At 42.4% G+C, this 27202-nt stretch overlaps 1 protein-coding gene across 1 annotated transcript in view; it reads right to left on the bottom strand.

Annotated features, from left to right (window-relative positions):
• The window catches only part of TBCD (tubulin folding cofactor D), a 187095-nt gene that overhangs the window by 37288 nt on the left and 122605 nt on the right, over nucleotides 1-27202 (bottom strand). The window contains exons 24-30 of the mRNA XM_075178183.1: nucleotides 21644-21675; nucleotides 20955-21017; nucleotides 20093-20169; nucleotides 16901-16982; nucleotides 9074-9192; nucleotides 7475-7566; nucleotides 5837-5977 (exon numbers count right to left, since the gene is read on the bottom strand). Of these exons, the coding sequence (XP_075034284.1) occupies nucleotides 5837-5977; nucleotides 7475-7566; nucleotides 9074-9192; nucleotides 16901-16982; nucleotides 20093-20169; nucleotides 20955-21017; nucleotides 21644-21675 (606 nt within the window). The remainder of the gene's footprint in view (nucleotides 1-5836; nucleotides 5978-7474; nucleotides 7567-9073; nucleotides 9193-16900; nucleotides 16983-20092; nucleotides 20170-20954; nucleotides 21018-21643; nucleotides 21676-27202) is intronic.

Below are 27202 nucleotides of genomic sequence, written 5' to 3'. Positions count from 1 at the left end.
AGATATATGACTGGTATGTAATGTACGGTGTCATGGAGCAGATATATGACTGGTATGTAATGTACGGTGTCATGGAGCAGATGTATGACTGGTATGTAATGTACGGTGTCATGGAGCAGATGTATGACTGGTATGTAATGTACGGTGTCATGGAGCAGATATATGACTGGTATGTAATGTACGGTGTCATGGAGCAGATATATGACTGGTATGTAATGTACGGTGTCATGGAGCAGATGTATGACCGGTATGTAATGTACGGTGTCATGGAGCAGATGTATGACTGGTATGTAATGTACGGTGTCATGGAGCAGATGTATGACTGGTATGTAATGTACGGTGTCATGGAGCATATGTATGACTGGTATGTAATGTACGGTGTCATGGAGCAGATGTATGACCGGTATGTAATGTACGGTGTCATGGAGCAGGTGTATGACCGGTATGTAATGTATGGTGTCATGGAGCAGATATATGACTGGTATGTAATGTACGGTGTCATGGAGCAGATGTATGAATTTAGAATAGCATTGTGCAGTTATAATGGTTATATCTGGTGCTATACACTTTGAACTGGCAGCAAATGTACAGGGTACAACATTACAGATCATTAGAGGGTAGCATGTTACAGGTATATATGGTGCCACAGAACAGTGGCACAGGGCAGTATATTATGGTTATATATGGTGCCACAGTATGGATTGGCAGATGTCTTTGCATACGACATGTTACATATATGTACGGTGCCACACGAACAGTACACAGTGGCCCAGGGCAGTATATTACGGTTATATATGTTGCCACAGTATGAACTGGCACAAGTCTTAAGAGGGTAGCATATTACATGTATGGTGTCACAGGGCAATGTATGATGGCTATGTGTCCCAGAATGCAGTAACACCGGTGATCATGAGAAGTGTGTGACATGCATGCATGATGTCACAGACATGTACAGGACAGCACAGAGTAGATTATGAAGGGCACGTATGGTATGACCAGCAGTACATAGCTGGCACATACTATCATATAGAAAGAAATGGCAGAGCAGTGTGTAATTGCCTGGGCACATGAGGACAGGCTGTGTTTCCTGCTGAACGTGTTTACCTTTTCCCTTACATATTATCTATGAGAATGTTATGTATTGACATCCTGCCAGTAGACTGTCCCCCATAGCCAAGCTTCTTACAAATACACCCAGAGCTGGTACACCTGTCACCAAGACGGCAGTAACACAGGATTAGGATCTAGATGGTGTCAGCCAAAGGATGAAAACTCCATAACTGGATTTTAAAATATAAGAAAAACTCACAAGATTTTTCATGAAATTACGGCCATATCTGTAGACGTGTACACCAGATATAACTAATATATGTTTGTGTTACTGCTGTTCTCTACTATTCCATTAAACAGTAACAGAGCTGGAGACTGAACAGTAAGTTACATATTCAACTTTGTTTACAAAATGTCCAATGCTGCCCTCTTGTGGTAAGTCTGGAGAAAGCCTTCAACAAATAAATCTGGAGAATTGTGCCTTGGAGGTTATTATTATAATGACTAAGCACGAGACATCTGGCTATGAAATCATACTACCCTATTCTTCAGAAATCTGAAAGCAACTGGGAGATTATTTTGGTCATGAAACCTGTTTCATTGTCATCCCTACTAAATTGTGCATACAAATGAATAACTATTCTGCATTCAGAATAGTTGCAGGTTATTCATGCACTTTGAAATGGGAATCAACCAATCTTTTTATTCCTATCATCAATTAATAAAAATCTACTTTCAACTCATGCTTCATTATGGTTACAATAAAGTAATTAAAATCTCTTTTTCCAAGAGTCTACTTTCCTGAAGCTGGACTTCTTGCTCATTAGCCACTGGCTGATTCTAAAGGCCGACACGTCCTACTTACTATGTTATCTGTGATTCTGCAACATCTGTAAGCAGCAATTGGCCGATATAGGAGCGCGTGTTGCCAGATCAAAATTGATAGGATCTTTATCTGACATGGTGGAAAATGTGGTAGGAAAATGTCAGCAAAGAGGCTGAAAGTGATCTAACTGGGGGAGAATCATCGTCATCAGTTATTTATATAGCGCAACTAATTCCGAGAACGAGTTCTTATACGAGTACAGAGAACTCATTCACATCAGTCCCTGCCCCATTGGAGCTTACAGTCTAAATTCTCTAACATAGACAAACAGAAACAGAGACTAGGGTCAATTTTGATAGCAGCCAATTAACCTTCCAGTATGTTTTTGGAGTGTGGAAGGAAACCGGAGCAAACACGGGGAGAACATACAAACTCCACACAGATAAGGCCATGGTCGGGAATCGAACTCATGACCCCAGTGCTGTGAGGCAGAAGTGCTAACCACTAAGCCATCGTGCTGCCCACATGAATGGCCAGATCTCAACAGAATTGGTCACTCATGTGTGTAGATAACTGAACAATGGTACTTTCCCTTGCCTGGGTACCTTCCTACATGCAATGTCCGGAATACGTGAGGGTGGGATGGCAATGCCAGCTTGGGCACACATTGTAGGCTAACCTAAACTTAGTATCGCCCTAATTACAGTGACATTCATGTAGCACTATTCCCATCCCATATTCACCCTGCAAATTTTCTCTCCACACACCTATATAAAAAGCCAAACACAGAAACAAATAAATATACCACAGGTATTAAAATAACGCTCAATGTAAATCATTGCCTGAATACTGTTCAGTCTTCTGGACATTCTAGTGGAATGTCAACTATTGACTGAATGCTGTTAAGGCGGTCTTCTGCACATTCTATTTGAATGCAAATCAGTAACGGAATGCTGTTAAGTCGCAATGAGTCTTCTGCACATTTTATCACAATGAGAATCATTCGGTTAAAACAACCTGAAAATGTCCGCAGGCAGGGGATAATATCCACAAATTAAGAAGACAAATTGGATTAAATGCAAATATGTTTGTTTGGGTGATGTCTAAATTTAATACATTTTGTGCTTTAGTTAAATGCAGCTTTATGGGAGAAAGGGGAGTAACAGTGCCACCTGTGGCACATACTGGTAATACAGTAGAATAATTACTGTCTAGCTATTGCCAGGTCAAACATGCATAGATTTACTTATAACGTTTTTCAGAGTTTAGCGACTACAGTGATGGCCAAAAATTTGGAGAATGACAAAAATATTGGTTTTTTTTACAAAGTTTGCTCCTTGACTGTTTTTAGACCTTTTTGTCAGATGTTGCTATGGTATACTCAAGTAATAGAACAAACATTTCATAAGTGTCAAAGGCTTTTATTGACAATTACATTAAGTTTATGCAAAGAGTCAATATTTGCAGTGTTGCCCCTTCTTTTTAAAGATACTGACTGATGGCCGCCCATTCTTGGAGTTTGTCAGAATTTGTGGGCTTTTGTTTGTCCACCCGCCTCATGAGGATTGACCACAAGTTCTCAATGGGATTAAGGTCTGGGGAGTTTCCTGGCCATGGACCCAAAATGTTGATGTTTTGATCCCTGAGCCACTTAGTTATCACATTTTGCCTTATGGCAAGGTGCTCCATCATGCTGGAAAAGGCATTGTTCATCACCGAACTGTTCTTGGATGGTTGGGAGAAGTTGCTCTTGGAGGATGTTTTGGTACCATCTTTATTCATGGCTGTGCTCTTAGGCAAAATTGTGAGTGAGCCCACTCCCTTGGCTGAGAAGCACCCCACACATGTATGGTCTCAAGATGATTTACTGTTGGCATGACACAGGACTGATGGTAGCGCTCACCTTTCCTTCTCCAGAGAAACGTTTTTCCAGATGCCCCAAACTATCTGAAAGGGGATTCATCAGAGAAAATGACTGTACCCCAGTCTTCAGCAGTCCAATCCCTGTACCTTTTGCAGAATAGCAGTCTGTCTCTGATGTTTTTCCTAGAGATAAGTGGCTTCTTTGCTGGCATTCTTGACACCAGACCATCCCCCAAATGTCTTCGCCTCACTGTGCGTGCAGATGCACTCACACCTGCCTGCTGCCATTCCTGAGCAAGCTCTGCACTGGTGGTGCCTAATTCCGCAGCTGAATCAACTTTAGGAGATGTCCTGGCGCTTGCTGGACGTTCTTGGACACCCTGAAGCCTTCTTTACAACTATTGAACCTCTCTCCTTGAAGTTCTTGATGATCCGATAAATGGTGAATTTAGGTGCAATCTTACTAGCAGCAATATCCTTGCCAGTGAAGCCCTTTTTGTGCAAAGCAATAACGACTGAACATGTTATCTTGCAGATAATCTTGGTTAACAGCGGAAGAACAATTATTTTAAATACCACCCTCCTTTTAAAGCTTCCAGTCTGTTATTCTAACTCAATCAGCATGACAGAGTGATCTCCAGCCTTGTGCTCGTCAATACTCTCATCTGTGTTAACGAGTGAATCACTGACCTGATATCAGCTGGTCCTTTTGTGGCAGGGCTGAAATGCAGTGGAAATGTTGTTTTGGGGATAAAGTTCATTGTCATGGCAAAGAGGGACTTTGATATTAATTGCAATTCATTTGATCACTCTTCATGACATTCTGGTGTATATGCAAATTGTCATCATAAACACTGAAGTAGCAGACTTTGTGAAAAATAATATTTGTGTCATTCTCAAAACTTTTGGCCATGACTGTACTGTGATTTTCTTCTGTCTCACTTTAAAGCATATTCTGGCTACAAATAACTTTTTTCAAGCACACAATATATTACATATACAAGCCATGGGCACTTTTGTTTTGCTCTCTTTGAAAGCCGACAGGGCGTAAAGCATTAACCAGTTACAGCGGTCGTTTTAGCAGGATATGCACAGCAAACACAAAGCTATGTGATGGCATCTAAAGCTTACATAGAACGGCTTCAGCTAGCCATAAACTTCTGGAGATCCGGTCATTTGGGGTGACTGCAGAACAACCAGATCTGTACCTAACTGGCTCAATCAAGTTGTGTCCAGATTAGACAGATGCAGTGGTTCAATAGACAGGATGGCCAAACGGACCTTGAGGGGTTTAAGCAGCTGGGATGACTATCCTGTGTCAGACGCCGTTCCCGCTGATCTCCTGCCAGACGGGGAACGGACGTCTGACCTCCCGCTGGCTGCTCCGGAGACGTGCAGTCCTTCCGGGTCTCTCCTGTCCTGCCGGGCGCATGCGCCCTTTCCTCCCTCCCGTTGCTAGGCAACGGGACGCCGCTGTCTCCTCTAATTACCGCTTCCCTGTGCCCGCCAATCAGGTCCTTCTGACCATTATTTAAACCTGACTCTGGCGCCATTAGGGTGGTCCACTAGCCTGTGTTCCTGGTTCCCTTGCTCCAGTTTCCCTGCGTGTTCTACAGTTCCTGCTTCCTGTTGTGACCCCGGCTTGGCGACTATCCCATTATCTGAGTGACCCATATTGTACTTCGACCCCGGCTTGGCGACTATTTCTTCGGATTTCCCTTGGTACCGTATATTCCCGATTGGTGTGACCCGGACCATGTGACCCTTCTACACCGGCAACTGGCTAATAGGACCGCGACCTGCGTACCCTGTGCAGCGAAGTCCAAACCTCCTTGCGGGGGTCCCTGGCGAACACCAGGGGTACGTTAGACTCCGCACCTACTAGTTCAGTAGTGCTAATACCGGTTAGTGTTTTGCTCTGTTACATTCCTCAAAAGGCTGCGGCCTGACATCCTGAAGGCCACACGTCCCAATACACAGTAGAAAAGTAGCTGAGAAAATCAGCGAGGGCAGCTAAGAAAAGTTCAAATGAAAATTTAAACAATAAAATGTTCTATATGTACAAGGACACGGATCAGGATCCAGATTGTCTCTTACCAGGCTCCAACATCTCCCCTGCTGTCTGTGGTGTAGTCATTCATGCAGTTTAATAGTGTGTTATAGATGTAGGACACGTTGCCTCTGCACAGGACCTCAGCCGGTGAGCCATCGGCATCCACTCCTGCGCTCTGACAAACCCTATAGGACAGAAAGGCCGTCAGTCAGTGTGTATCCAGAGAGAGGGAGAGAACACACGGGATTAGTAGAACTCATCCAGAACTTCTTATACCAAACACACTTTCCATAACAGCTACGTAGACCAAAAATATGGTTTATAAATCACGGGAAAACAAAAAAAGATCTACAAGTCTAACTATTCATGTCAAAACTATCCCCAGCCGTAAGGAGGAAAGTCTACATTACAGAAAAGGTTGGATTTGGCATGAGGTGTATACGGAATCTCCACGGAGACATTTGGTGCCAATGTAATGGCTCGTTTGTTATCCCCTCTATGGGGTGCGAGGATAACAGGAAGATTCCTAGTGTTACTGCCGGCAATGTGCGCAGAGCGATGATCACAAGCCACGTCGCCGGCAACTGGATCTCCCCCTACATCTGTTTTAAAGTAATTCCCAGTTATGTCCCAAAGGAGGACAACTCACATTTGCCATTTTCTTACACGGCTGTCCATGTCCTGGCTCCTGGGCCTGATGGGGGATGTATGAGCCATTTATGTAGTCAATGTACGATATATAATTATAAAGGATTTCTTCCCCCGAACATACATTTGTAGCCCTTTAACATGAAACTGCAGGCAGCATTACATCTACGCACTGTTCATTCAATTATTCGTGTATATAAATGGGCTTTTCAATAACAAAAACTATGCAGAAGTAATTCTAGAAACGGTTTTATAAAACTCTGTATAATTTATGTGTCTACATGGTAAACACAGTTTAGTAGTGAGAAATGTGGTTCGGTAATAGTTAAGGATATACTGTGCTTCTATGGATGGGGCAATGACACCAGCATATTGGACTATTGTACACAGAATTCTACACATCAATAAATCTACCAGGTTCTGAGCGCTGGTTTGTGAATGGTGGGTACAAGGTAATAACAGCAGTATAGTTGTAGAGAGCTGACCCACACATGAGAAAGATGTGACTGTATGTAAGGAAGGAATGAGGGAAACAAGGATTAGCAGAAATTCCCCAATTGTGAGGATTTGCAGACATGGAAAGGATGTGAACATGGTTTTGCATAATTTCAGGGGTGGCTGGGCAGGTCAGGATAGGTATATAGTGCAGGGCATATGTATGTCCCAATTCTGCATTTTGCAAGGCATAGATGATTTCATGTATGTAAACACGGCATGTAGCAGACAACAGTCACTAATAACAGCCAGCAGCACAGTGGTTAGCACTGCTGCCTCATAGCGCTGGGGTCATGTTTCTATACTGACCAAGGACCTATCCGTGTGGACTTTGTATGTTCTCCCCGTGTTTGCGTGGCTTTGCTCCGGGTGCTCTGGTTTCCTCCCACACTCAGACATACTAGTAGGTTAGTTGGATTCAGACAACATGAACCGTACAGCGCGCGCGCATGTGTGTGTGTGTGTGTGTGTGTGTGACAACAGGGCATACAACATATATTACTAGACAAATCATCAGCTTGTCAGCATCAATGACATACTGGGATATGGCCTTCAGGGCGTCTCTTCTGGCTTCAGCAAAGCCGACATCTTTCCGAGAAATGCAGGTGATCTTCCTCAGGCCTTCCAGGACCTCAAACACGAAAACAAGAGGGGGGTCATACAGTTCACTCTCCTGTACAATCCTATCTGTCCCTACTCCTTCTCATCTTCTAGTCTCCTTGTGCTCAAACGCTGTCTCCCAGGCTACAGATAGCAACTTAAATGTTTTTAGTAGTCAGAACGTGAATTCTAAATGAAACTGGTTAAACAAGTCCTATGCAGCAGAAGTGATCCCACTATTTACCCTTCCCAATGAGTTCCTAGTGCTCGTGTGGTCTCACTGACCTGGGCGACCAGTGATCTGGACGCTGGAGCCGCATGAAGGATAGCGAGACTCCGCACTGCAGCAACATGAATGTGCACAGGAAGTTCTGGTAAAGCCATTATGAACTCCTTGTTATATAAACCTATTTCTATAGAACATCATTAGATAAATCATATGGGAACGTTTTAGTGTCTTTAAATGTAATTATTTGACATTTATATAATTATCCCCGTGCAAACTACCTCTTTAAAACTGCACTAGAACCCCCCCCCCCCCCCAGCCAGAACCTGGGGGCAGACATTCCTTCCTGAGCCTCCTCCATTCCTCCCACAGCCCCAGGTGAAAACCAGATTGGTCTCCAGGTCATTCCACCCAATCACAAGCTATAGCCATAAGATTGTGGCTTGTGATTGGTTCTCTCAGAATGTCTCATGGTAGTGCATTACAAATCTGGCAGAGCCCAGGGAATATCAGCGGGATGGAACAGTCCCAGCTAGGAGGTGGTGGTACAGCTTTAATAGACTACATCACTAACACAGTAACCTCAGATCAATAACATAGTTCAGACACTCATACAATAAAGAATAGATGAAACTCTACATCCAGGTTAGCTATCTATATTAGCAATTGCTGTACAATCATCATTATGTTTAAATAAATTGATTGCCCTCATTTCTTTCTAAGTTGATTTTGATTAACTTAATGGCCTGCATTTTAATTTTATTTGATTTAAAAAAAAAAACAAAACGAAGATTTTCTAATCTAAGACTTATCTGTTTTGTTTAATTTTTGAAAATGTGTAAATGTCTGAAAAATCTCTCCATGTACATGGCGTCTATGCCAGCAACTGACCAGTATACACATATTCTCTGTTTCCCTTATATACAATAAGCACACGCATAGGATTGGGCAACCTTTGTCTGTCCGGCTGTGGTGGAATTCCAAGTCCCATCCAACTTCATTGCTGGTATCTGTAGTTCAACGACAGCCGGAGAGACACAGGTTATCTACCTTTACTGGTCTCATGCAGGAGAGTCACTTAGTCTGGGTATGATGACAGGATAAGAGTGACGTCTCAGGATCTATGAATAATGACTCTATATCTGGTGCAGTAGCAGGAAACGTGTGTGTCATGTGACCACTAGCAGTCAGACATTTGCATACTCGCACTTAGTGCATACTCAGAGTTTCTATACTGGGAGATCAGGAATGTGATGTCACCGGGCAGTGTGTGCATACTGTGGGTCCTGGCACAGCGCTGTACACCTCATACCTGTTGAAGCTTGCTCTGCAGCATGAACCGTGGCAGGGCCCCCAAGGCCAGGGAAAAGCCGCAGCGAGTCATCTCTTCAGCACTCTGAAGCTGCGCAATGTAATATTGTAATATCTCATCTAAATGCAAAACAAGAAATAAGACAATCTGAAAATTACATATGTCACTAACACACAGACTGGGTGATATTATTATTATTATTGAGTGATGGAGGACTTTTCCCATGCAGATCTATACATCATGAGGTGGACTAGGGGGTATGGATCCAGTCTGACATAATGATACTATAGCTTGATATTGATTGACAGTTGGACAGTATACCACAGCAACCAATCAGATGTTAGTTTTCATTAGTGCACCAAACACTAGACTTATCCATGCTGCGTTCTGACTGGTTGTTAGGGATTGTAACACAACTATGCATTGGTCTTTCAAGCATGCTGAGACTTGTATTTCCACCATAGTAGAAGTACCACTGGTTGTCGAAGTGTCCTGTAGTACCCAGCTCTCCTCCCCTCACCGTGGCGGTGCTGGACTACGCTGGGTCAAGAACAGAAGACCAAATGCATTTTTAGAAAGATTTGTTATGAATGGGGGACAGGAGATGTGTGTATTCTGATTTATAAAGAGTTATTAATGCAAGAAACGTGGGTATGATTAGTTCTATGGACCCTTTGTCCATTATGTAGGGACCAAAGTGGTGGTAATACTGTGGCTTTGGGATCCCCGTTTATTCACTACCCAGACTCCCAGTGTAATTCAGCGTAGGTCGGCAGCCTCTAGATGGCATATTCAATTAGCTACCAGGATTGAGGCATCGTGTGGCCACACACAAAGTGCAATTACGGTACCACCACATCGCAGATTTCCCTTCGGAACCCTATGGGGAAATCTGCGGTGCAGCGGTATCGGGAAGGAAACGACCACGAGTAGCCGCAATTCCGGAAACTATTTGAATATACCCCTACAAGTTGGACACACACTATATCCCCATTCTTCCTCTTCCGCTGTCACCCCCTAGCAAATAAATAGACCTTGCATCTGTTATTAGTTGATTCTGCGCGGGTTGATCTTCCATAGAGGATCATAGTAAGCATTGTACTGTTTAAGACTTTGCCAAGCGGGATTCTGTGGATTACTTGGGCTTCACGACGCAAGATTTTATTTCAGCTAGCAGTGGAATATTTTTTGGTGCTTTTTTTTTTTTTTTAAAGGACAACTACTGGACTTGCGATTGTGATTTCTTTTTGACAAGTACTGGACCTGGGAATATTATGGGGTTTTTTTTAAGGTCTCGAGCATTATGGATTAAAAGCTTGGATTCCTTACAGATAAAGACAACAGATGATAAGTATGTGGGGATTTATTATTTTTAATACATTTATGTATTAACAAGGTGTCAGATTTATTTACATTTTAGTTTAGGGTTTGTTTGTTTGTTTGTTTTTTAATATACTAATGTGGTGTTAAAAAGGAGAGTGTTTTATTACAATTTTATTGTGTGGAACTGCATGGCTCAGCAGGCCCTGGGTATCAGGGCATGCTGGCACTTGTGGTTCTTCAAGTACCAGCATTGGGTATGCTGGTGCTTGCAATGCCACAAAAACCAATAGTGTTTTCCCTATTTTTACACACTTTATTATCCCCATACCCACTGCCCAGCGGTGCAGGAAGAGCCCAGCACTGGGCTGGGTGTCCCTAGAGGGTGGACCTGCACATTTTTCAGGTGGTCCCAAGACCTGCTGCTCGTCACATTACCTAGGGAATCCAGGCCCGCATGTCATTATGGCAGGGGGACCCCCTGTTGCGAGTTCCCCTGCTATGGCGCCTCTACCCCCGTTCAGCCTATGTGTGGGCCGATGGCTCTATAACGTGTGAGAAAAAAAAAAGAGATTAAAAAAAATGTTGATATTGACCCTTGTTAATATCATTAACAAGGGTTAATATCATTAACATTTTTTTTTAAAATCTTAACCTAGTGCTGGTTTTTGTGAAATAGGGGGGAACCCCATGCTGGATACGGCCGTGGCTGCGTGCGCTCGATTTTGGTACGCCCCTACTGTACTGTCACTATAGCAGTATGCCCATTCGCTACCCAAGTCGACTAACACGGGCACTGTAGTAAGTGCCCTTTGCGTGCACTGCTGCAAGGAGAAGCCCTGTATTCACGGTCGTATCTGTGGTTCTGGGCATGACAGAGTGATTTTGCTCAAAATCAGCAGATATGTGCCTGAGGGCCATTGTCTTCAGGCAGTACCACGGGAATAAAATCTGACTACATTTTTCTTTTTACTTAGGAGAACAATTATTTCAAAATTAATTTAGTCTATACCTCTCCCTGTCACAGTTTTAAACTCCCCCCTGCCCCCCCAAAAAAGCCTTGTGTCCTAGGCTGCAGCCTAGTCAGCCTATTGGTAAATCAAGCTCTGATTTTCTACACAAATTGATTGACTAAGTGGGGACATATTTTCAGAATACAAATTATTGGTGGGGAGGTAGCAGAATAAGTCCTTTTAATTTGTTTATATTTTTGGGGGGATGAAGAGGCAAAGACACTTTTCAACACTGGGCTCCACAACGACTATCTATAAACACTGATTATACACATACTTTAATTATTGTTGCCGTTATGAAAACCCATTGCTCTGTATTAAACACTAAAATATATGTTTTACTTCATTTAGGTGATGGTGGTCCTTTAAGGAAATCAGCCTTTTAGGCTATAGTAAAACAGTATCTCTACTACAATACTGCCATCTGCTGGCCAGTTTTAGGAAAAGACAAATGAAAGAAAATAGATTTTTTAAAAAAATATATGCCCCAGAGCTAAACCTCTTTCTAATGTCCACAGAGTAAACTCCAGGCATCTATACATGGTGATAAATGTGCCTTCTACTACCAGACTACTATGCTGACCATACTGAAACCCATCTCTACTCCACAGCTCACTTCATCATCATCATTTATTTATATAGCGCCACTAATTCCGCAGCGCTGTACAGAGAACTCACTCACATCAGTCCCTGCCCCATTGGGGCTTACAGTCTAAATTCCCTAACACACCCACAGACAGACAGAGAGAGAGACTAGGGTCAATTTGTTAGCAGCCAATTAACCTACCAGTATGTTTTGAGAGTGTGGGAGGAAACCAGAGCACCCGGAGGAAACCCACGCAAACACGGGGAGAACATACAAACTCCGCACTGATAAGGCCATGGTCGGGAATTGAACTCATGACCCCAGTGCTGTAAGGGAGAAGTGCTAGCCACTAAGCCATGAACATCTCATATTACTGAATTCTTTTCTGCCATTTCAGCTTAGATGTTCCATCCGCATCTCAAACTAAATTTATCAAAAACAGAGCTGGCATTATTTCTCCATTCTCATGCAATGAATTTTTAGAACTCTCAACAACGGAAACATACCTACTCCCATGCTCTTGTACTGAGGCTCATCCTGAACCTTCACCTCTCCTTCCAAAGTCTCCTCCAATCATTGACCAAATCATGATGCTTTCACTTATGAAACATCTCTAAAATATGGCCCTTTCCAATGGTCTTAATCATACAATCGTATCTCGGTATGCTTACTATTCTAACTTGCTCCCCACAAATATCCCCATAGTAAGTGTAACTGGCAGACTTATTCACCTCACCAGCAGCACCACCTCTGCTGATAATCCTAGCATTGGCTACCACTACCCCTAAGGATTTCAGAGTGTTATCCCTTATCCATATATCCACAGTTGAACCCATTGTACATGAGAAAATTCCTATTTAAGTACTTTCCAAAAGCATACTTGCAGAGGCTTGTCCCAAAGCCTGCAACTCGCTATATCTCCGTGGCAGCACGGTGGCTAAGTGGCTAGGGGGTGTCTCTGTGTGTTAGGGAATTTAGACTGTAAGCTCCAATGGAGCAGGGACTGATGTGAACGAGTTCTCTGTACAACGCTGCGGAATTGGTGGCGCTATATAAATAAATGGTAATAATTAATAATAATATCTCTACCTCCTTAGGAGCACATCTACAGGGCTTCTCTGAATCGCCTCTTTCTCTCCCTTGCTCTATGACGCTGTCCCCAGCTTTTCAACTTTTAAGAGGCTGGTGGAACTCATCTTTTTAAAGACACTTACCCTGAGCCCTCAGGGTAAGTGTGGTCCTCTTAGGGGTGTAACTACTGACATAGCAGCCCATGTGGCTACCATGGGGGCAAAGAGCGAGGAGATGAATGATTAAATATTCTCTGGAAAGCACTGAGTAATATGATGGCACAATAAACAGGAATAAATAAATCACAGTTTCAAACTACTTGTCCACAGTACAATTTCCACACTAAGAAATACACAGTCATAGGAATGTTACACGATTTGTCAACTCTTAGAGAATATAACTGGAATCATGGTACAATAAAGGGGATTTCCCTTCCCCAAAGACGTTACAATCACTTCCAGGTTGATTTCACATACTGGAATCCAAATATGATGTTTATTTTTACATTAGTTACTTAGAAATACACTACATGGTCAAAAGTACGTGGACACCCCATCGAATCAGGGGCGGATCTAGAAAACTGTTGTACCCCGGGCGGTTTGGGAGGGGGGGGGGGGGGGAACGCGATTTAGGCCCCGCACCCTTCTGACACCTAAGGCTGCCGGCGGCTACACACTCTGATTGTGTTTAAAACACAATCAGAGCAGCCGGGCAGCACACTGTCCCTGCCTGTCACTGCCGAACGGACCTGCACATAGTGTGCAGCCGTCGGCAGCAAGTCTCTGCTAGGGGGATCGATTGCCCCAATCGCCCCTTCCCCCCTGGATCCGCCACTGCATCGAATTAGCAGTGGGTATGGCTGAAATGACCAAACACTAACAGGTGCATATAACCAAGCATACACAGCCAAACATTAGCAGTAGAATGGGTCGTAGTGACTTGTCATAGGATGCCACCTATCCAATAAGTCAGTTTGTCAGATTTCTGTCCTACTAGAGCTGCGCGGGTCAACTGTGCTGTTATTTTGACGTGGAAACGTCTAGGAGCACCAGCAGCTCAGCTGCAATCTGTAGCCCACTGAAGCCCACAGAAAACGGGACTGTCAAGTGCTGAAGCGCTTGGCGCATACAAATTGCCCATCCTTGGTAGCAACTCACTGCCAAGTTCTGGAAACAATGTCAGTACATGAACTGTTTGTTGGGAGCTTCATGGATTAAAGCTTAGTAGCCGAACACAAGCTTCAGACCACCACGTGAAATGCCACACAGTGACAGGAGGGATGTAAGGCACACCACTATTGGACTCGTGCATCACCATGTGGCAGCTGGACGGATAAAGCGGAGTTTGGAGGATGCCAGGAGAGTGCATACCTGAATGTTCACTGCCAAGTACAAAGCTTGATTGATTGATTGAGGAGGAGGAGGAATAATGGTCTGGAGCTGTTGCTCATGACTTGGTCTGGGTCCCTTAGCTCCAGTGAAGGAGAATCTTAATCCTACAGCATACAATGACAGATCTAGAGATTTGTGGAAACAGTCTGGAGAAGGCCCTTTCCTGTTTCAGCAAGGCAATGCCTCCATGCAGAAAGCGAGGTTCATCAAAAAATGGTTTCCCAAGCTTGGTGTGGAAGAACTTGACTGGCCCGCACAGAGCCCTGACCTCAAACTCATTGAACACCTTTGGGATGAACTGGAATGTGTCATCATCATTGCCCGACCCCACTAATGCTCTTGTGAATGAATGGATCATTACCATCTTATTGTATTTATATGACATCACAGAATACGCTAGGCCGCAGAGTCAACAAAATATAAACAGAACAATACACAGATAAGGGGAGAAACCATAGAATCAGTACAAATCCATACAAGAAGAGACAACAGAGAAAGCAAATACATTAGAAGACACAACTAGAAACCTTATAAAGAGGACAAGGAGAATGGATATGATAGTGGCTCAGTGGTTAGCACTTCTGCCTCACAGCACTGGGGACATGAGTTCGATTCCCAACCATGGCCTTATCTGTGTGGAGTTTGTATGTTCTCCCCGTGTTTGCGTGGGTTTCCTCCAGGTGCTCTGGTTTCCTCCCACACTCCAAAAACATACTGGTAGGTTAATTGGCTGCTATCAAAAATTGATCCTAGTCTCCCTCTGTCTGTGTGCGAGTGTGTGTGTATATTAGGGAATTTAGACTATAAGCTCCAATGGGGCAGGAACTGATGTGAGTAAGTTCTCTGTACAGCGCTGCGGAATTAGTGGCGCTATTTAAATAAATGATGATGATGATAGTCAGGTATGCACAAACCTTTGGCCATGTAATGTACTAAGTACAAGTTATTGGAAAAAGGAGAAACGTACTTTTCTAAGGCTGGGTACACACTGGAGCATTTTCCTTCAATAATCGGGCAAATCAGTCAACACACTGATTGTTCGGTCGGATATCTGGTTAGTGTGTATAGTGACACGATGTTCGAAAGTCATTCCAAAGTGTTGATTGTCAGATTATTTTGTTGGTCGTACTGTGTAATATTTTCCGACCAATCACCGACTGATCATGTAGTGTGTATACACTCATGATCCCCATAGAGTTTACAGAGTCGGGCTCTTTTCAGCCCATGCTAGTAATGAATGTCCCAGTGAATAAATGTAGAGAGTGCTGTAGATGGAATAATTCATTTGTTCGTTTCAGAGTCACAGAACCTAACGAACTTCATTAGGACATGTAGATAGCTATAACAAGGCGGTTTTAAACAGTGTGACAAGAATGAATGAATGAATGAATATTGTGCTGTCATTCTCCGGACTAGAGGACCAGATGAAGGGCACAGATCTGAAGGTAAATCGTATACGTGTGTATGGATGAATCGCCAGACTGATCGGACCTTCAGTTGTAGGTACAATTGTTTGAGAGAACATGTCGGTCAGAAAATTCTTCAGTGTGTACCTAAACTAAACTGAGTAGGAGTCTAAATACAGTTCAACGAGCTGCTGTAAAACTAAACACAAGCCACAGACTCCATCGCAGGGGTCTAGTCACTCGTCGTTAACTATTAACTTTTGAACTTGACATCTCTCAGATATGGAGTCACCTTTGTAATATTCAGCAACAAGAGAGCTACAAAACATGGGGACATTTATGAAAACTGTTCCACAGGTAGCTGCGTAGAATAGGAGATGTTGTCCATGGCAACCAAACACATCCTCTGTTTCATTTTTCTATTACAACGTCTGATTAAATGCTGTCATGGCAGCCATTGTGTGGTCTAAGATATTATTCAGGCCAATAAATTCACCAGGATCAAGTGATCGCCGAGGCATGAGACACAGACTGCCACATGTCACTAGTGTGAAGCGAACTCATAGGCTGCGTTCTAGTGAATATTACGCAAGCCCACAAAAATGGCTGCCTCCACTGTGTGCACACAACAAATCTTGGCTTTCAGACATCCTCAATGATTGTCAATGCATCTGATGCTCTCCGGCATTTGCGCACATTGCCGACACCCTCATTCTTGTGGCGAGACTAGAAATTTGACTAAGTGGTGATGAAATAGACAATAGAAACACCTACAAATTACTGCAGGGTTTGGTGCAGTACAATCCCTGTTCTTTCATCCCCTGCAGGCTCTTTTCCTCATTCAGGTTATATAAATTTTTAAATATGAAGGTAAGCAGTCGCCCCATACACGTATTCTGTTGTTCCTAGGATAGAACTCTAGGTGTGACTGCAGGGCTGGGTCTAAGTATCCAGAAGTTAATCACCTTAGCACGTCTCAGTGCTGGCTGCTGCTATTAATGTGGTCCTGTAGAGAAGAGACCCAGGTATGATTCACCTACCTTGCATGACCGGATCAACCTCTCCGGCTGGGCCCTGGTAAAACTCATTACACAATGCAGACAGGGCTGATACAGCAGCTTCCTACAGACAAAAGCAAAGGAATGGGATTAATACGTCACATTACAGACACACAGGGACTGTCGGCTGACAAGGAGCCTTATACATCTTCGTCTACTCTGCCCACTTTCTGTATTAATCCCATACATTTCAATGAAGTGTCACTTACGTCAGCTCAAGCTCACTCTATAATGTATAAAAACTTTTTATTTACTATATAAAACATCCAACGCTGATTTGTCAGGTTGACTTACTGAAGGAAATCTGAAAATGCTCCAATAATGCTAAGTAGAATTTTAAAGTAAATTGCTAACGGACATCAACATTTTTTTTTTTCAAAGGAACTAATTTCACAGCCCTGCGGAATTTCCAGATTTCCTTGTCTAAGCCTATATTTAAGTTCAGGTGTGCTCCTGGTCCTCTGGTAGGCCAATATCCTTATTACAGCGCCTCCCTCTCTTCTTCATAAAATGGGATGGGGTGTTGGGGACAAGCAGACAGTAAAGGACAGGGTAGAGGAAGAGAAACAAGTCATTATCAAATGATTCTGATATCTTGAGGAGTTTTCTGTCACCAATTCAGTCGCTCGTTCTATTGTGGAGTGAAGCGAGTAATGACACAAATGATGGGGGAGCTTATTAACTGGGAAGATAGGTTCAGGGGGTGAAAACAGATTTGTACCTATAGATTTCCCGCTACCGTGACAGTAATGGAGGATCTCTATTTTTTATAACTGGTCAAGTCTTGTGCTGCTCATGAACAAACTTGTGACTTCTATCCGGAAAAAGACTGTGAATAATGGTGATGAGAAACCAAAGCGCAACATAGAAAGGACACTGAAAACTAAACTGCAAGTTGGGTGATTCAATATGAAAAATCACCTTGTAATATTCACTGATATATAGGTCAAAATTACCTACGCATCATTAAAGGACTTAAGATGTTGACACTGTATTAAACTTTGTTATTTATTTCACTGTGAAGAGTCACTTGCTTTGCACTGGTCTTTACCCATATAGGTGTATAAATACTAATGAAATATATTGATTGGTGTCTCAACTGGTGACAATTTAACAACGCACCGATTGGTGTAAAACAAATTCTGCCCTTGTGACCATCCCTAGTCAGTCAGTCCATACCCCCTACATTAAAGCTTTTCTGTACTGGCAAGCCATAATATCAGGTTTAGCGCACTGACTGACAGTTACTTCATAGAGAATGCCGAATTGCATGAAGAAAAGAAAAGCACCCCCAAGAGAATGTCACAAGTGTCTCTTAGGTTAAAGTGGTGGTTTTTGGAATCATGTCGTCAAAACATAAAAATGATGGTCTAGTTAGATCATGTTGGCAGTTCAGATGATGAAGAAACGTGTGAATTTGTATGATCAACTTAATCAAATTAAGCTTTCTCTATTTAGCCGCACCTTTGCGGACTAGTGGGAACAATATGTCAGGTCCCATCAGTGCTGAAAATGGAGTACAATTAGGTTCCAGTAACTATTCGCAGCAATTTGAGTATAAGCATTACAAGACAATGGGATGGTCCTCATCAGAAGTATAACGAGGATGAACACTTAATTTCAGGTGGTCAGATGATGATTGAAAAACACGCAAGACCTGATGAACCACATGGCACTTCCAAAAATGTTAAATGAACTACTAATGTTGTGTGGATAGCGATGAGGGCGATGATAATGATGTACATGTTGATCGTTCTGGAGCTAAAGCTGCACCGGATGACAATTGTGAAGTGCAAACTGTAAGTTTTCAGTCATTGCTACTTAGTGTGTGTAATAATTCTGTGAAATAATTCCAAATTAGGCTTGGCCTTGTCTGACAACATTGCTGGAAGAATTAGGCATAAGATAACAGAAAGAAGCTTCCTGTTCTGGATGTTCAAATGGTAAAGAAGATCCCACCGGCGACACCAAAGATATGTTGGTTTCTTCTATTATTTTATTTACATGTCTTCAAACTTTCTTTGATAATAGAATGTTTTTAGCAATATTACACTATTATTTCCTACTCTTACTGCATAATGATGAATTGAACATGATGGTTTTCACATCTAGTACCAGGAAGAATCTTAAATGTCATCCACCCAGAAAAGCTAATCTGGTACACAAATATTAGTATTAGTGGAATCATTACACAGAAAACACAATAACCATTTGGCCGCCTCCGTTTTACCATTACATATCTAATATATATAAGCCTAGTGGCGTGTGTTAGTCTGTGTGGGAAAAAAAAACCAAGCTGCAGCGCCACCTGCTGGGTGGAGTTATATACTGACCTACTAAATTCTTAGTGTGTGTGGGGAAAAAAACTCAGAGAGGGCTGAAATTTGGTATACTAAGATGTTTTTAATTTGTTAATTGTTAAAAGTGTTTATAAAGATTTTAAAAAAATATATATATATTTCTTGAAGGAGAAGTGACAGTTGGGATTGGTTGGTGGTTGCTGGGGGTGACAGTTGGGAGTGGTTGGTGGTTGCCGGGGGTGACAGTTGGGAGTGGTTGGTGGTTGCCGGGGGTGACAGTTGGGAGTGGTTGCCGGGGGTGACAGTTGGGAGTGGTTGGTGGTTGCCGGGGGTGACAGTTGGGAGTGGTTGGTGGTTGCCGGGGGTGACAGTTGGGAGTGGTTGGTGGTTGCCGGGGGTGACAGTGGGGAGTGGTTGGTGGTTGCCAGGGGTGACAGAGCAAGAGGAGTGTGATACTCAGGACCGCTGAGAGAGATCCCTGTGTCTGGATAGACATCTGGATAGATGTGGCGATAAAGATGAAGGATGAGGTGATGGAGAAAAATGATGAGGTGGTGACATGTGGACAAAACCACGTTAAAAAGGGAGCTTACGTCGGGAAGTAACGCTCTTCCCCTGAGGAGGCCTGGGCTAGGCCCAAATGCATGACAAGAACCTTTTTAACACCTTAAGTAGCTTGATTTGACTAGAATGCATGAGTATCATGCATGGGTTAACTTGTTTAAAATATGTCTCTTCAAAATATATGTATACACAGTACATGGGGAGATAATTATAACAAATGTTTGCTCACTCCACTGTACTACTTGTAACACAACAACACGTAAAACGAAAGCTGCAAACATAACACGCTATCTGCATACAGCACTCGTACCTTTATTTTCGGTCTGGCAGAACTAGAGAAGAGGTGAAGACTTCTCAAACTGTCATTGATGAGCTGCTGCCAATTAGCTGTAAGATAGAAAGACGGAATTGTCATTCATAATAATACAACGTAAAGAGATTAAATAATGGACAAATATTAACCAAAATACTACTGTAAACAACGTGTTGGGATCGTATACTTTGCAGACACACAACGCTAGTATATTTGAGTGTGTTAATAGTTGCCAGAATTAAACACAAATTAGTGGCTTTGGCCAGGACAGTATATAAATCACATTTACACACAGAAACAATAATCTCTGATTATGGTCAAATACCCAAATAATGCCTTAATCATAATCTTTGATATGTTTTTCAGCGCCTGTGTGTGAGTGTACATCAAACTTTGGGTTTCAACGTTAGATGACTGGTTGGGGAGCACCATGTGACCCCCTTCCCCCTCCCTCCCTCACTAAATTGTGAAAGCTATCTCTCTCTCAGCAACGGGTGTTTTGCATTAGGGTATTATGTATATTATCACTTGACAGAACAATTCAAGTTGCTGGCAGAGTATACACAAAGTGGTCTTTCAGTAGCTAACATACTATCCTCAGGTGTTTCTGGGAGAGTTCTAGCCAGCTGCCCAGAGGTCTGGCATTGAGAACACATGACCTAGTAAAACCAAGCGACAGTAAGAGGGTCTTGTAATCATGATATGGAGTCTATAGACACTTGGTGACCACTATACTGAATACATGGACGTCTCACCTTGAATGACACACTGCAATGTCGGTCCAATTTTTCAAAACAACAAATCTGACCAACCCGATTGGTTTCAATGCTTATACCCTACAATTGGATAAATAACTTACCTACAGCAACATCTCCGGGGTGTGGGATTTTGGAGAGGGAAAGTTTTTCTATTAAACCGCAAACTGCAGAGAAAAAAACATACTACATAACACATCCTGTAGTACATTTACATAACCGATGTAAAAACGAATGCAGTATCAGTACAAGGACAGTGCTATGTGGAGTGCAGAAAAGGGGACTGCACTTTTCCTGGTGTTAACACAAACCCTCCAACATCTGGCTTGAACCAAGCGTTGTCTGCTCGATCTCGAGGGTAGTGTTTCTGTTGGAGGTCAGCCCGCTGCCTGTAGGCAGGAGCAGGAAGAGTTCACCCATGTCTGATTGGTTGCTAAAGGCAACATCTCCACTTTTTCAAACCCGCAGTTTAGTAAATATACCTCCATGTCTTGAAGGGCAAGAAATACTTCCACAGGAATATGAGGACCCTCTGGCTGTAGAAGGTTTAGGAGACAATCCTTCCTGCTAAATCCCTTTAAGACGACTATGGAAAAGGACAGTAATCCAGATTTGTACAGTGGGCTACTACAAATCTTGAAATGTTTATCCCAGTCCTAGCTCATTAATGAGATTTGGAACTAGGGGGATCTGGGGCTTTAAGTCAATCATGTCTCCTGCTCTGAACATGCAATGTCAGGTTCTATAGGCTGTAGATAGTGTGTAGTTACATGGTATTACACAGGAGGCTTACCTGCAGGTCTCATCAGTTCTCCACCTAAACCTCTGGAGAGAAGATAGGACACAATTAACAATCTACAACTTGCATCTTTACCTGTTTCACTGCGCTGACTTATTTTTATAACAAAATGGAACGAACCCCTTCTTTAAAATATTGTGAGAATTTAATTTGCCGAGGACGGTGAACGTAATGAGAAGTGTACTATTTACTGTACCCACTGTAAGACATTCTCCAGGGAACTGAAACCAAACCAATGTACTTAATTCTAGGTCTGACACAGTGGCAGAAGCACAATATAAATAGATTTATTATTTTTTTTAAATTAGGGGAGACCTTCAGGACACAATAACTGTAATGCAAACCGGAGCTAATAATAACTAATGTATCACTTACTATTAGCTTCATATCAGCAAAGATCTATTACTAACACCTTGTATGCAAAACCTGCTTCAAGTCTCACAAGCGACTGTGCAGCTCTGCCAGTAACAGGTAGACCCGGTGATGTCCTGTAGCTACTGCACAGTGACGGCCCTTTACCAGGAAAGTGTTCGGACACTTCCTCAATGGGTAACCAGCTTCGGTTTGAATGCTGTTTGCTGGGCTATGGGAGCCAGGAACCGAACAAAACAAAACAACAAAATGTAAGAAGAACTGAGTGCAGTTGAGCAATATTGACACAATTCCAGGAAGAGATATTTAAGACATGGGACTGTCTCTGGAAAATAGGGATAACTGCATCTACATTTGATTTTGGATGGAGTTTAAAGCCTTAATATAAAAAGGGAAGTTGAATAAACTGTGGATGCGCTGCTTGCCTGAGCCGCCAGGGTCTGTCAAGCAGCACTGGTTGTGATGGTGTCAGGCTGTTTGAATCATTCCTAGCGGCTGTCTATGCCCGCCCCTCATGAATTTCCCATTCATGCAATATAAGCTGGACGCGTAATAACAGGAGAGGAGTGCAACTGTTACCGCCATTTGGGACCCTAGGACTCACTTAGAAGTAACTACAATTTCCTTTTCTTTTCATAGCAACTCACTTAACTCCACCCAAAACAGTTTTTCTAAGGTTAAGGTGGAGTAAGCACCATTCATATAAATTAATGGTAATTTTTGAAAGCAGCCAATTAACCTATCAGTATGTTTTTGGAGTGTGGGAGGAAACCGGAGCACCCGGAGGAAACCCATGCAAACACGGGGAGAACATACAAACTCCACACAGATAAGGCCATGGTCGGGAATTGAACTCATGACCCCAGCGCTGTGAGGCAGAAGTGCTACCACTTCGCCACCGTGCAGCCCTACTCACATTATATGCCATCCACATTATAGGATTCATTTTTAAAGGCATAATAAGCAGCTTTTAGTAATAAACATACCAAGTCGGGTCTATGGACTGGCTTTGCTCACCCCTGCTGCAGATTTACCAAGCTCTGCAGAAATCTCATTCATCTCCGGCCTCCACTGAAGCCTAGTAAACATCCTGACTGCAGAGCTTGCAAAGTGTCATGTAATTGTGATAATGGGGTAATGAGCACGACACAGCTGTGAATGATTCAGGTATTTTGCTACTTTTTCTAAAGGTGGAAAACTGTAATGGGCAGTGTTTAATGGCAGTAAATGCTACTCAGGATCACAGTGATGCATAGAGGGCTACACCCAATCATTAACCTGCTAACGAGGGGAACACAGCCACCCACAAAGACAGGTCGTTTCTGAGGAGATTAGAGCAGGTGTTGTCAATGTAAAATGCAGCTCACGCACCTGACTCCTGGGCTTATGTGTACAGCCGGATACAGGCATTCCTGCTTACATTACCAATGCACTGTGACAATTCCAGGCGTGCAATATATAGAGAGACAAGAGATGAAGTAGTATGTGCTTTAAAATGAGAACTCGGCCTAAGTTGACCACCATAAGTTGACATCAGTCAGGCCACACATGCTGCCATATCTATCGCCATGCCGGATAAAGATCCAATCAAAATTGATTGGATCGTTTTCAGTCCAATGTATCCAATGATTTGTGCACATCCTCCTAATGTGTCTTAAATCATCTGGACCGTGTAATATTATCGGTTACTGTTTTGCACTTATTGCATTTGTGTCAAATCTGTTAGCTCAGCATTAGGCAACTGATCTTGACACTCAGATCTTGACACTGAGCAGCAGGATAAGTCTGTGTGTGTCCACTTTTAGAGAACGCAACCTGTCTATTCATAAGGAATAAGTGATCTCACTAAGGCATGAAATTATACCAGCGCCACTTCTGGCTTACAGACCGCACCTGAGCTGACCGAAGTACCTTACAGACAGTAAAACGTATATATTTGTGAGACATTGCTTAAAAACTTGACAAACCAGCAGGGACGTCATCAGAGGGGAACAGGGCACAAAGGATGAAGGGGCCACGTTGAAGTATGGGGGTCCACCATTCCTTGTCCCACCACATTTTTTTTTTTATTTATTTTTTTTACATTTTCCTCCTGCAAAGTAGCATCAAACACAGAACCAGCCACAATACTTTGTGCGGCAGGATCTGCAGAGGAACGGATCTGTACATCCCTTCCTCTCCTATCTCATCTACAGCATGTGCCCACCCCGCTTCCTCTGTCCAATCGCATGTGAGCCACACACCACATGACCTGCACATTGACTGGAAGAAGCATAGAGAGGACAGAGCAGAAGAAGGAGGGAGGAGAACAAGCCTGAGTAAGTCTGTTTCTGTAATTCAATGTAATGGTGAGGTGGGAAATATTCATTCAATGTATTTAATGGTCTATTCATGTAAAGTGGGGTGATGGGACTATTTATTAAAGTCTGTGATGGTTTGGGGCTAGTAATGGTATGTGGGAACGAGTTTAGGGGGGAGAGCTATTTATCAAATGTGAATACTAATTATTTAAAGTTAGTGCAGTATGGGGGGAAATTATTTATTAAATGTTAATGCCATTAATTTAATGTTGGGGTATTTTGGGATGGGGGGGCGGGGTAGGTCTATTTATTAAATGTAAATACTAATTATTTAATGTCATGACAATTTGGGGGTGAAATAGATGTATTTATTAAATGTGAATATATTCAATTTAAATGGCAGTGCATGTAGGTAAGAAACAGGTCTATTTATTAACTAATAATGAAGTTAATGAATGCTATTAATGTAATGCTGGGGTTGGTTGGGCAAAATATGTTTTTTTGTTAAATGTTAATGCTATTAATGTTACAATGGGTTGGTTACGGGGAGAAAGGCCTAATTATTAATGCTACTGATTTAACGTCAGCGCTGGCTTGGGGAAGGGAGGTCTAGAGGGATCATTCGTTGCTTGACTTCCCATATTTCATGTACCATTTTTCCAAACAGGGTCCCAACATTTAATGATCCAGACAAGCAGCAACTGAGTTTAATACAGGAGGAGCAGCAGGTACTGAGAAATGCAAGAGCAGGACAATCTGACGACTGTTCTGATTCTGGTGAAGAAGTCTAGAGATTGGGTGACCGTCCTGCCCTTAACGGCAAGGATAGTTGGGAGCTATGTCCTGCTACAAACCACAATGCTGGTGAAAGGGGGGCTGTTATGTGCATGCAATATTGACGTGTATGTTAAGCGGATGGAAGGGGGTTAAACATGTGGAAAGATTTTGGGATGAGTGATGTGGGCATTTGGGAGGGGGGGGGGGGGGGATATCTGCGCACCAGTACATTTGACCAAGTTGCCTTAACTTTGCATCGTGTGGCCCACAAATCATTTTTCTCATCTAACAAAATCCAGGGTTAAAGATCATACTCCAAGTAACAAAAGTTATTGTAAATTTTCTGCGTTGAGGGTCAAAAAAAAGTTTTGGGTAAAAGTGGTATAAAGATATTGTAAAAAAGAAAAAAAACGATTCACCCAGCAATCAATTTTTTAAAAATAAATTTACTGTACATTTTCTATTATGCGATTTTAACACTTTAAAAAAAAAATTGTTTTTTTATTTGTCATTTTTACAGATACACCCACATGTGTTCATATTATTGGGGGTTGGTAAATATACACATACCTCCCAACATTTAGAAAAACAAAATAATTTTCAAACCAAACTTCGCCCATAAATGCACAAATGGTGTAAAACTCCACCCACTTTTTGATAAGCCCCACCCTTTTGCAGCCTGTGACTCGGGATGTCCTGACAAAATCAGGTCAGTTGGGCGGTATGTAAACATTTTCCTTATAAATTTGTTGTGCGATTTGATGGCAGTTTAGCAACATGTTATCCCTACTCTACATTCATGACATAACTCCAATCGGAACACATCACCTTTAGGCATCACACCCACTGGTGTTAATAAATGCATTTTATAAGTGTTCTAAATCTACCGGTATATTAGAAACCATTGTTTCCAGTATCACATAAAATCACGTAACTGAGAAATGCCCAAAGCCCCTTCTCTCCTCCATTCCACACTTGAAATCAAGTTGGGATTGCTATTTGCACTCACTGGCATATAGCCCTTTTCTGAGCATGTGCAGATTGATTTTACGCAAAATGCCGCACCAATCGGGATTTTAGTTCCTTAATTAATCGGGCCCACAGAGAGCTGCAAATGCTGGCACAAGCACATGACAAATGTGCTACAAGAAGCTAACCCCAGTGGTCACCATGTGTTACCTTTACTGCCCTAAGTGTTCTTATGTAAGAATGTAAATGAAAGAAGCAACTTATGTAACAGTCATTCCACATCAGGGTTTCAAAGTGTCTGTTTCAGATTTTAATGAAATTTGGTATAATAAATGCTGCCATGGGTGTAAAGAACACCCCCAAAATCTTAGGCAGATATGTGCACTGGTTTTGAAGTTACATGCCTTTAAAATTGCACTTTAAAAAAAACATTAAAAACTATTTTTCCGTTAAAGTGCATTTGTAGCTCACCTGATTGTTCCAGAGAGTTGGGCAAGGTCTTATTTTAAACCTCTTTTAATGGGCTTTCATATAATATATAACAGCAGCATGTTTCAATAAAAATTTTGATTTTCTCAAAAAGTCATTATTTTTTTTTTACATTTTTGAAAAACATCTCAAAAATTGTTCATACTGTTAAAGTTTTATTTTGGGATCATCAACTACAAGAGCTTTCAGTTTTGAGTGATTCATAAAAATTGTATTTATTGAGGCACGGCACATCTGAGAAAATCAACAAAACAATATTTTTCCCAGTACACTTCATGAGAGGAATGCACGTTCCTCTTCAGAGGTGTTTGGGGCATTGCCTTCTCATACAATCACTTGCAGATAACATATGAAAGCGGGTGACCTCTGTTCTATTCAGCAGCAAGCCGGACAGAGAACACCACACTCTGTATACACTGCAATCTTGACATGTCATCTTAGACCTAACCGGACGCAAATCGTCTAGTGTAGGCTGCAGATCCCAATCACTACCTGAACGCGGTTGTTCAGATGTCAACTGTGATATCTGGTTGATGAGTGCTCTATATGATTAGGCCGCTCTGCCGGGTTGGGTACGAAATAATGATGCTCATTATTTCGACACTACTTACCCCGATGTGGAGAGACCGAAGGGCTCCTTCCCCGA

This window comes from Mixophyes fleayi, chromosome 6 (genome assembly GCF_038048845.1).
Source record: "Mixophyes fleayi isolate aMixFle1 chromosome 6, aMixFle1.hap1, whole genome shotgun sequence".
Lineage (NCBI taxonomy): Eukaryota > Metazoa > Chordata > Amphibia > Anura > Limnodynastidae > Mixophyes > Mixophyes fleayi.
This window is presented reverse-complemented; position numbering and strand designations above follow the sequence as displayed.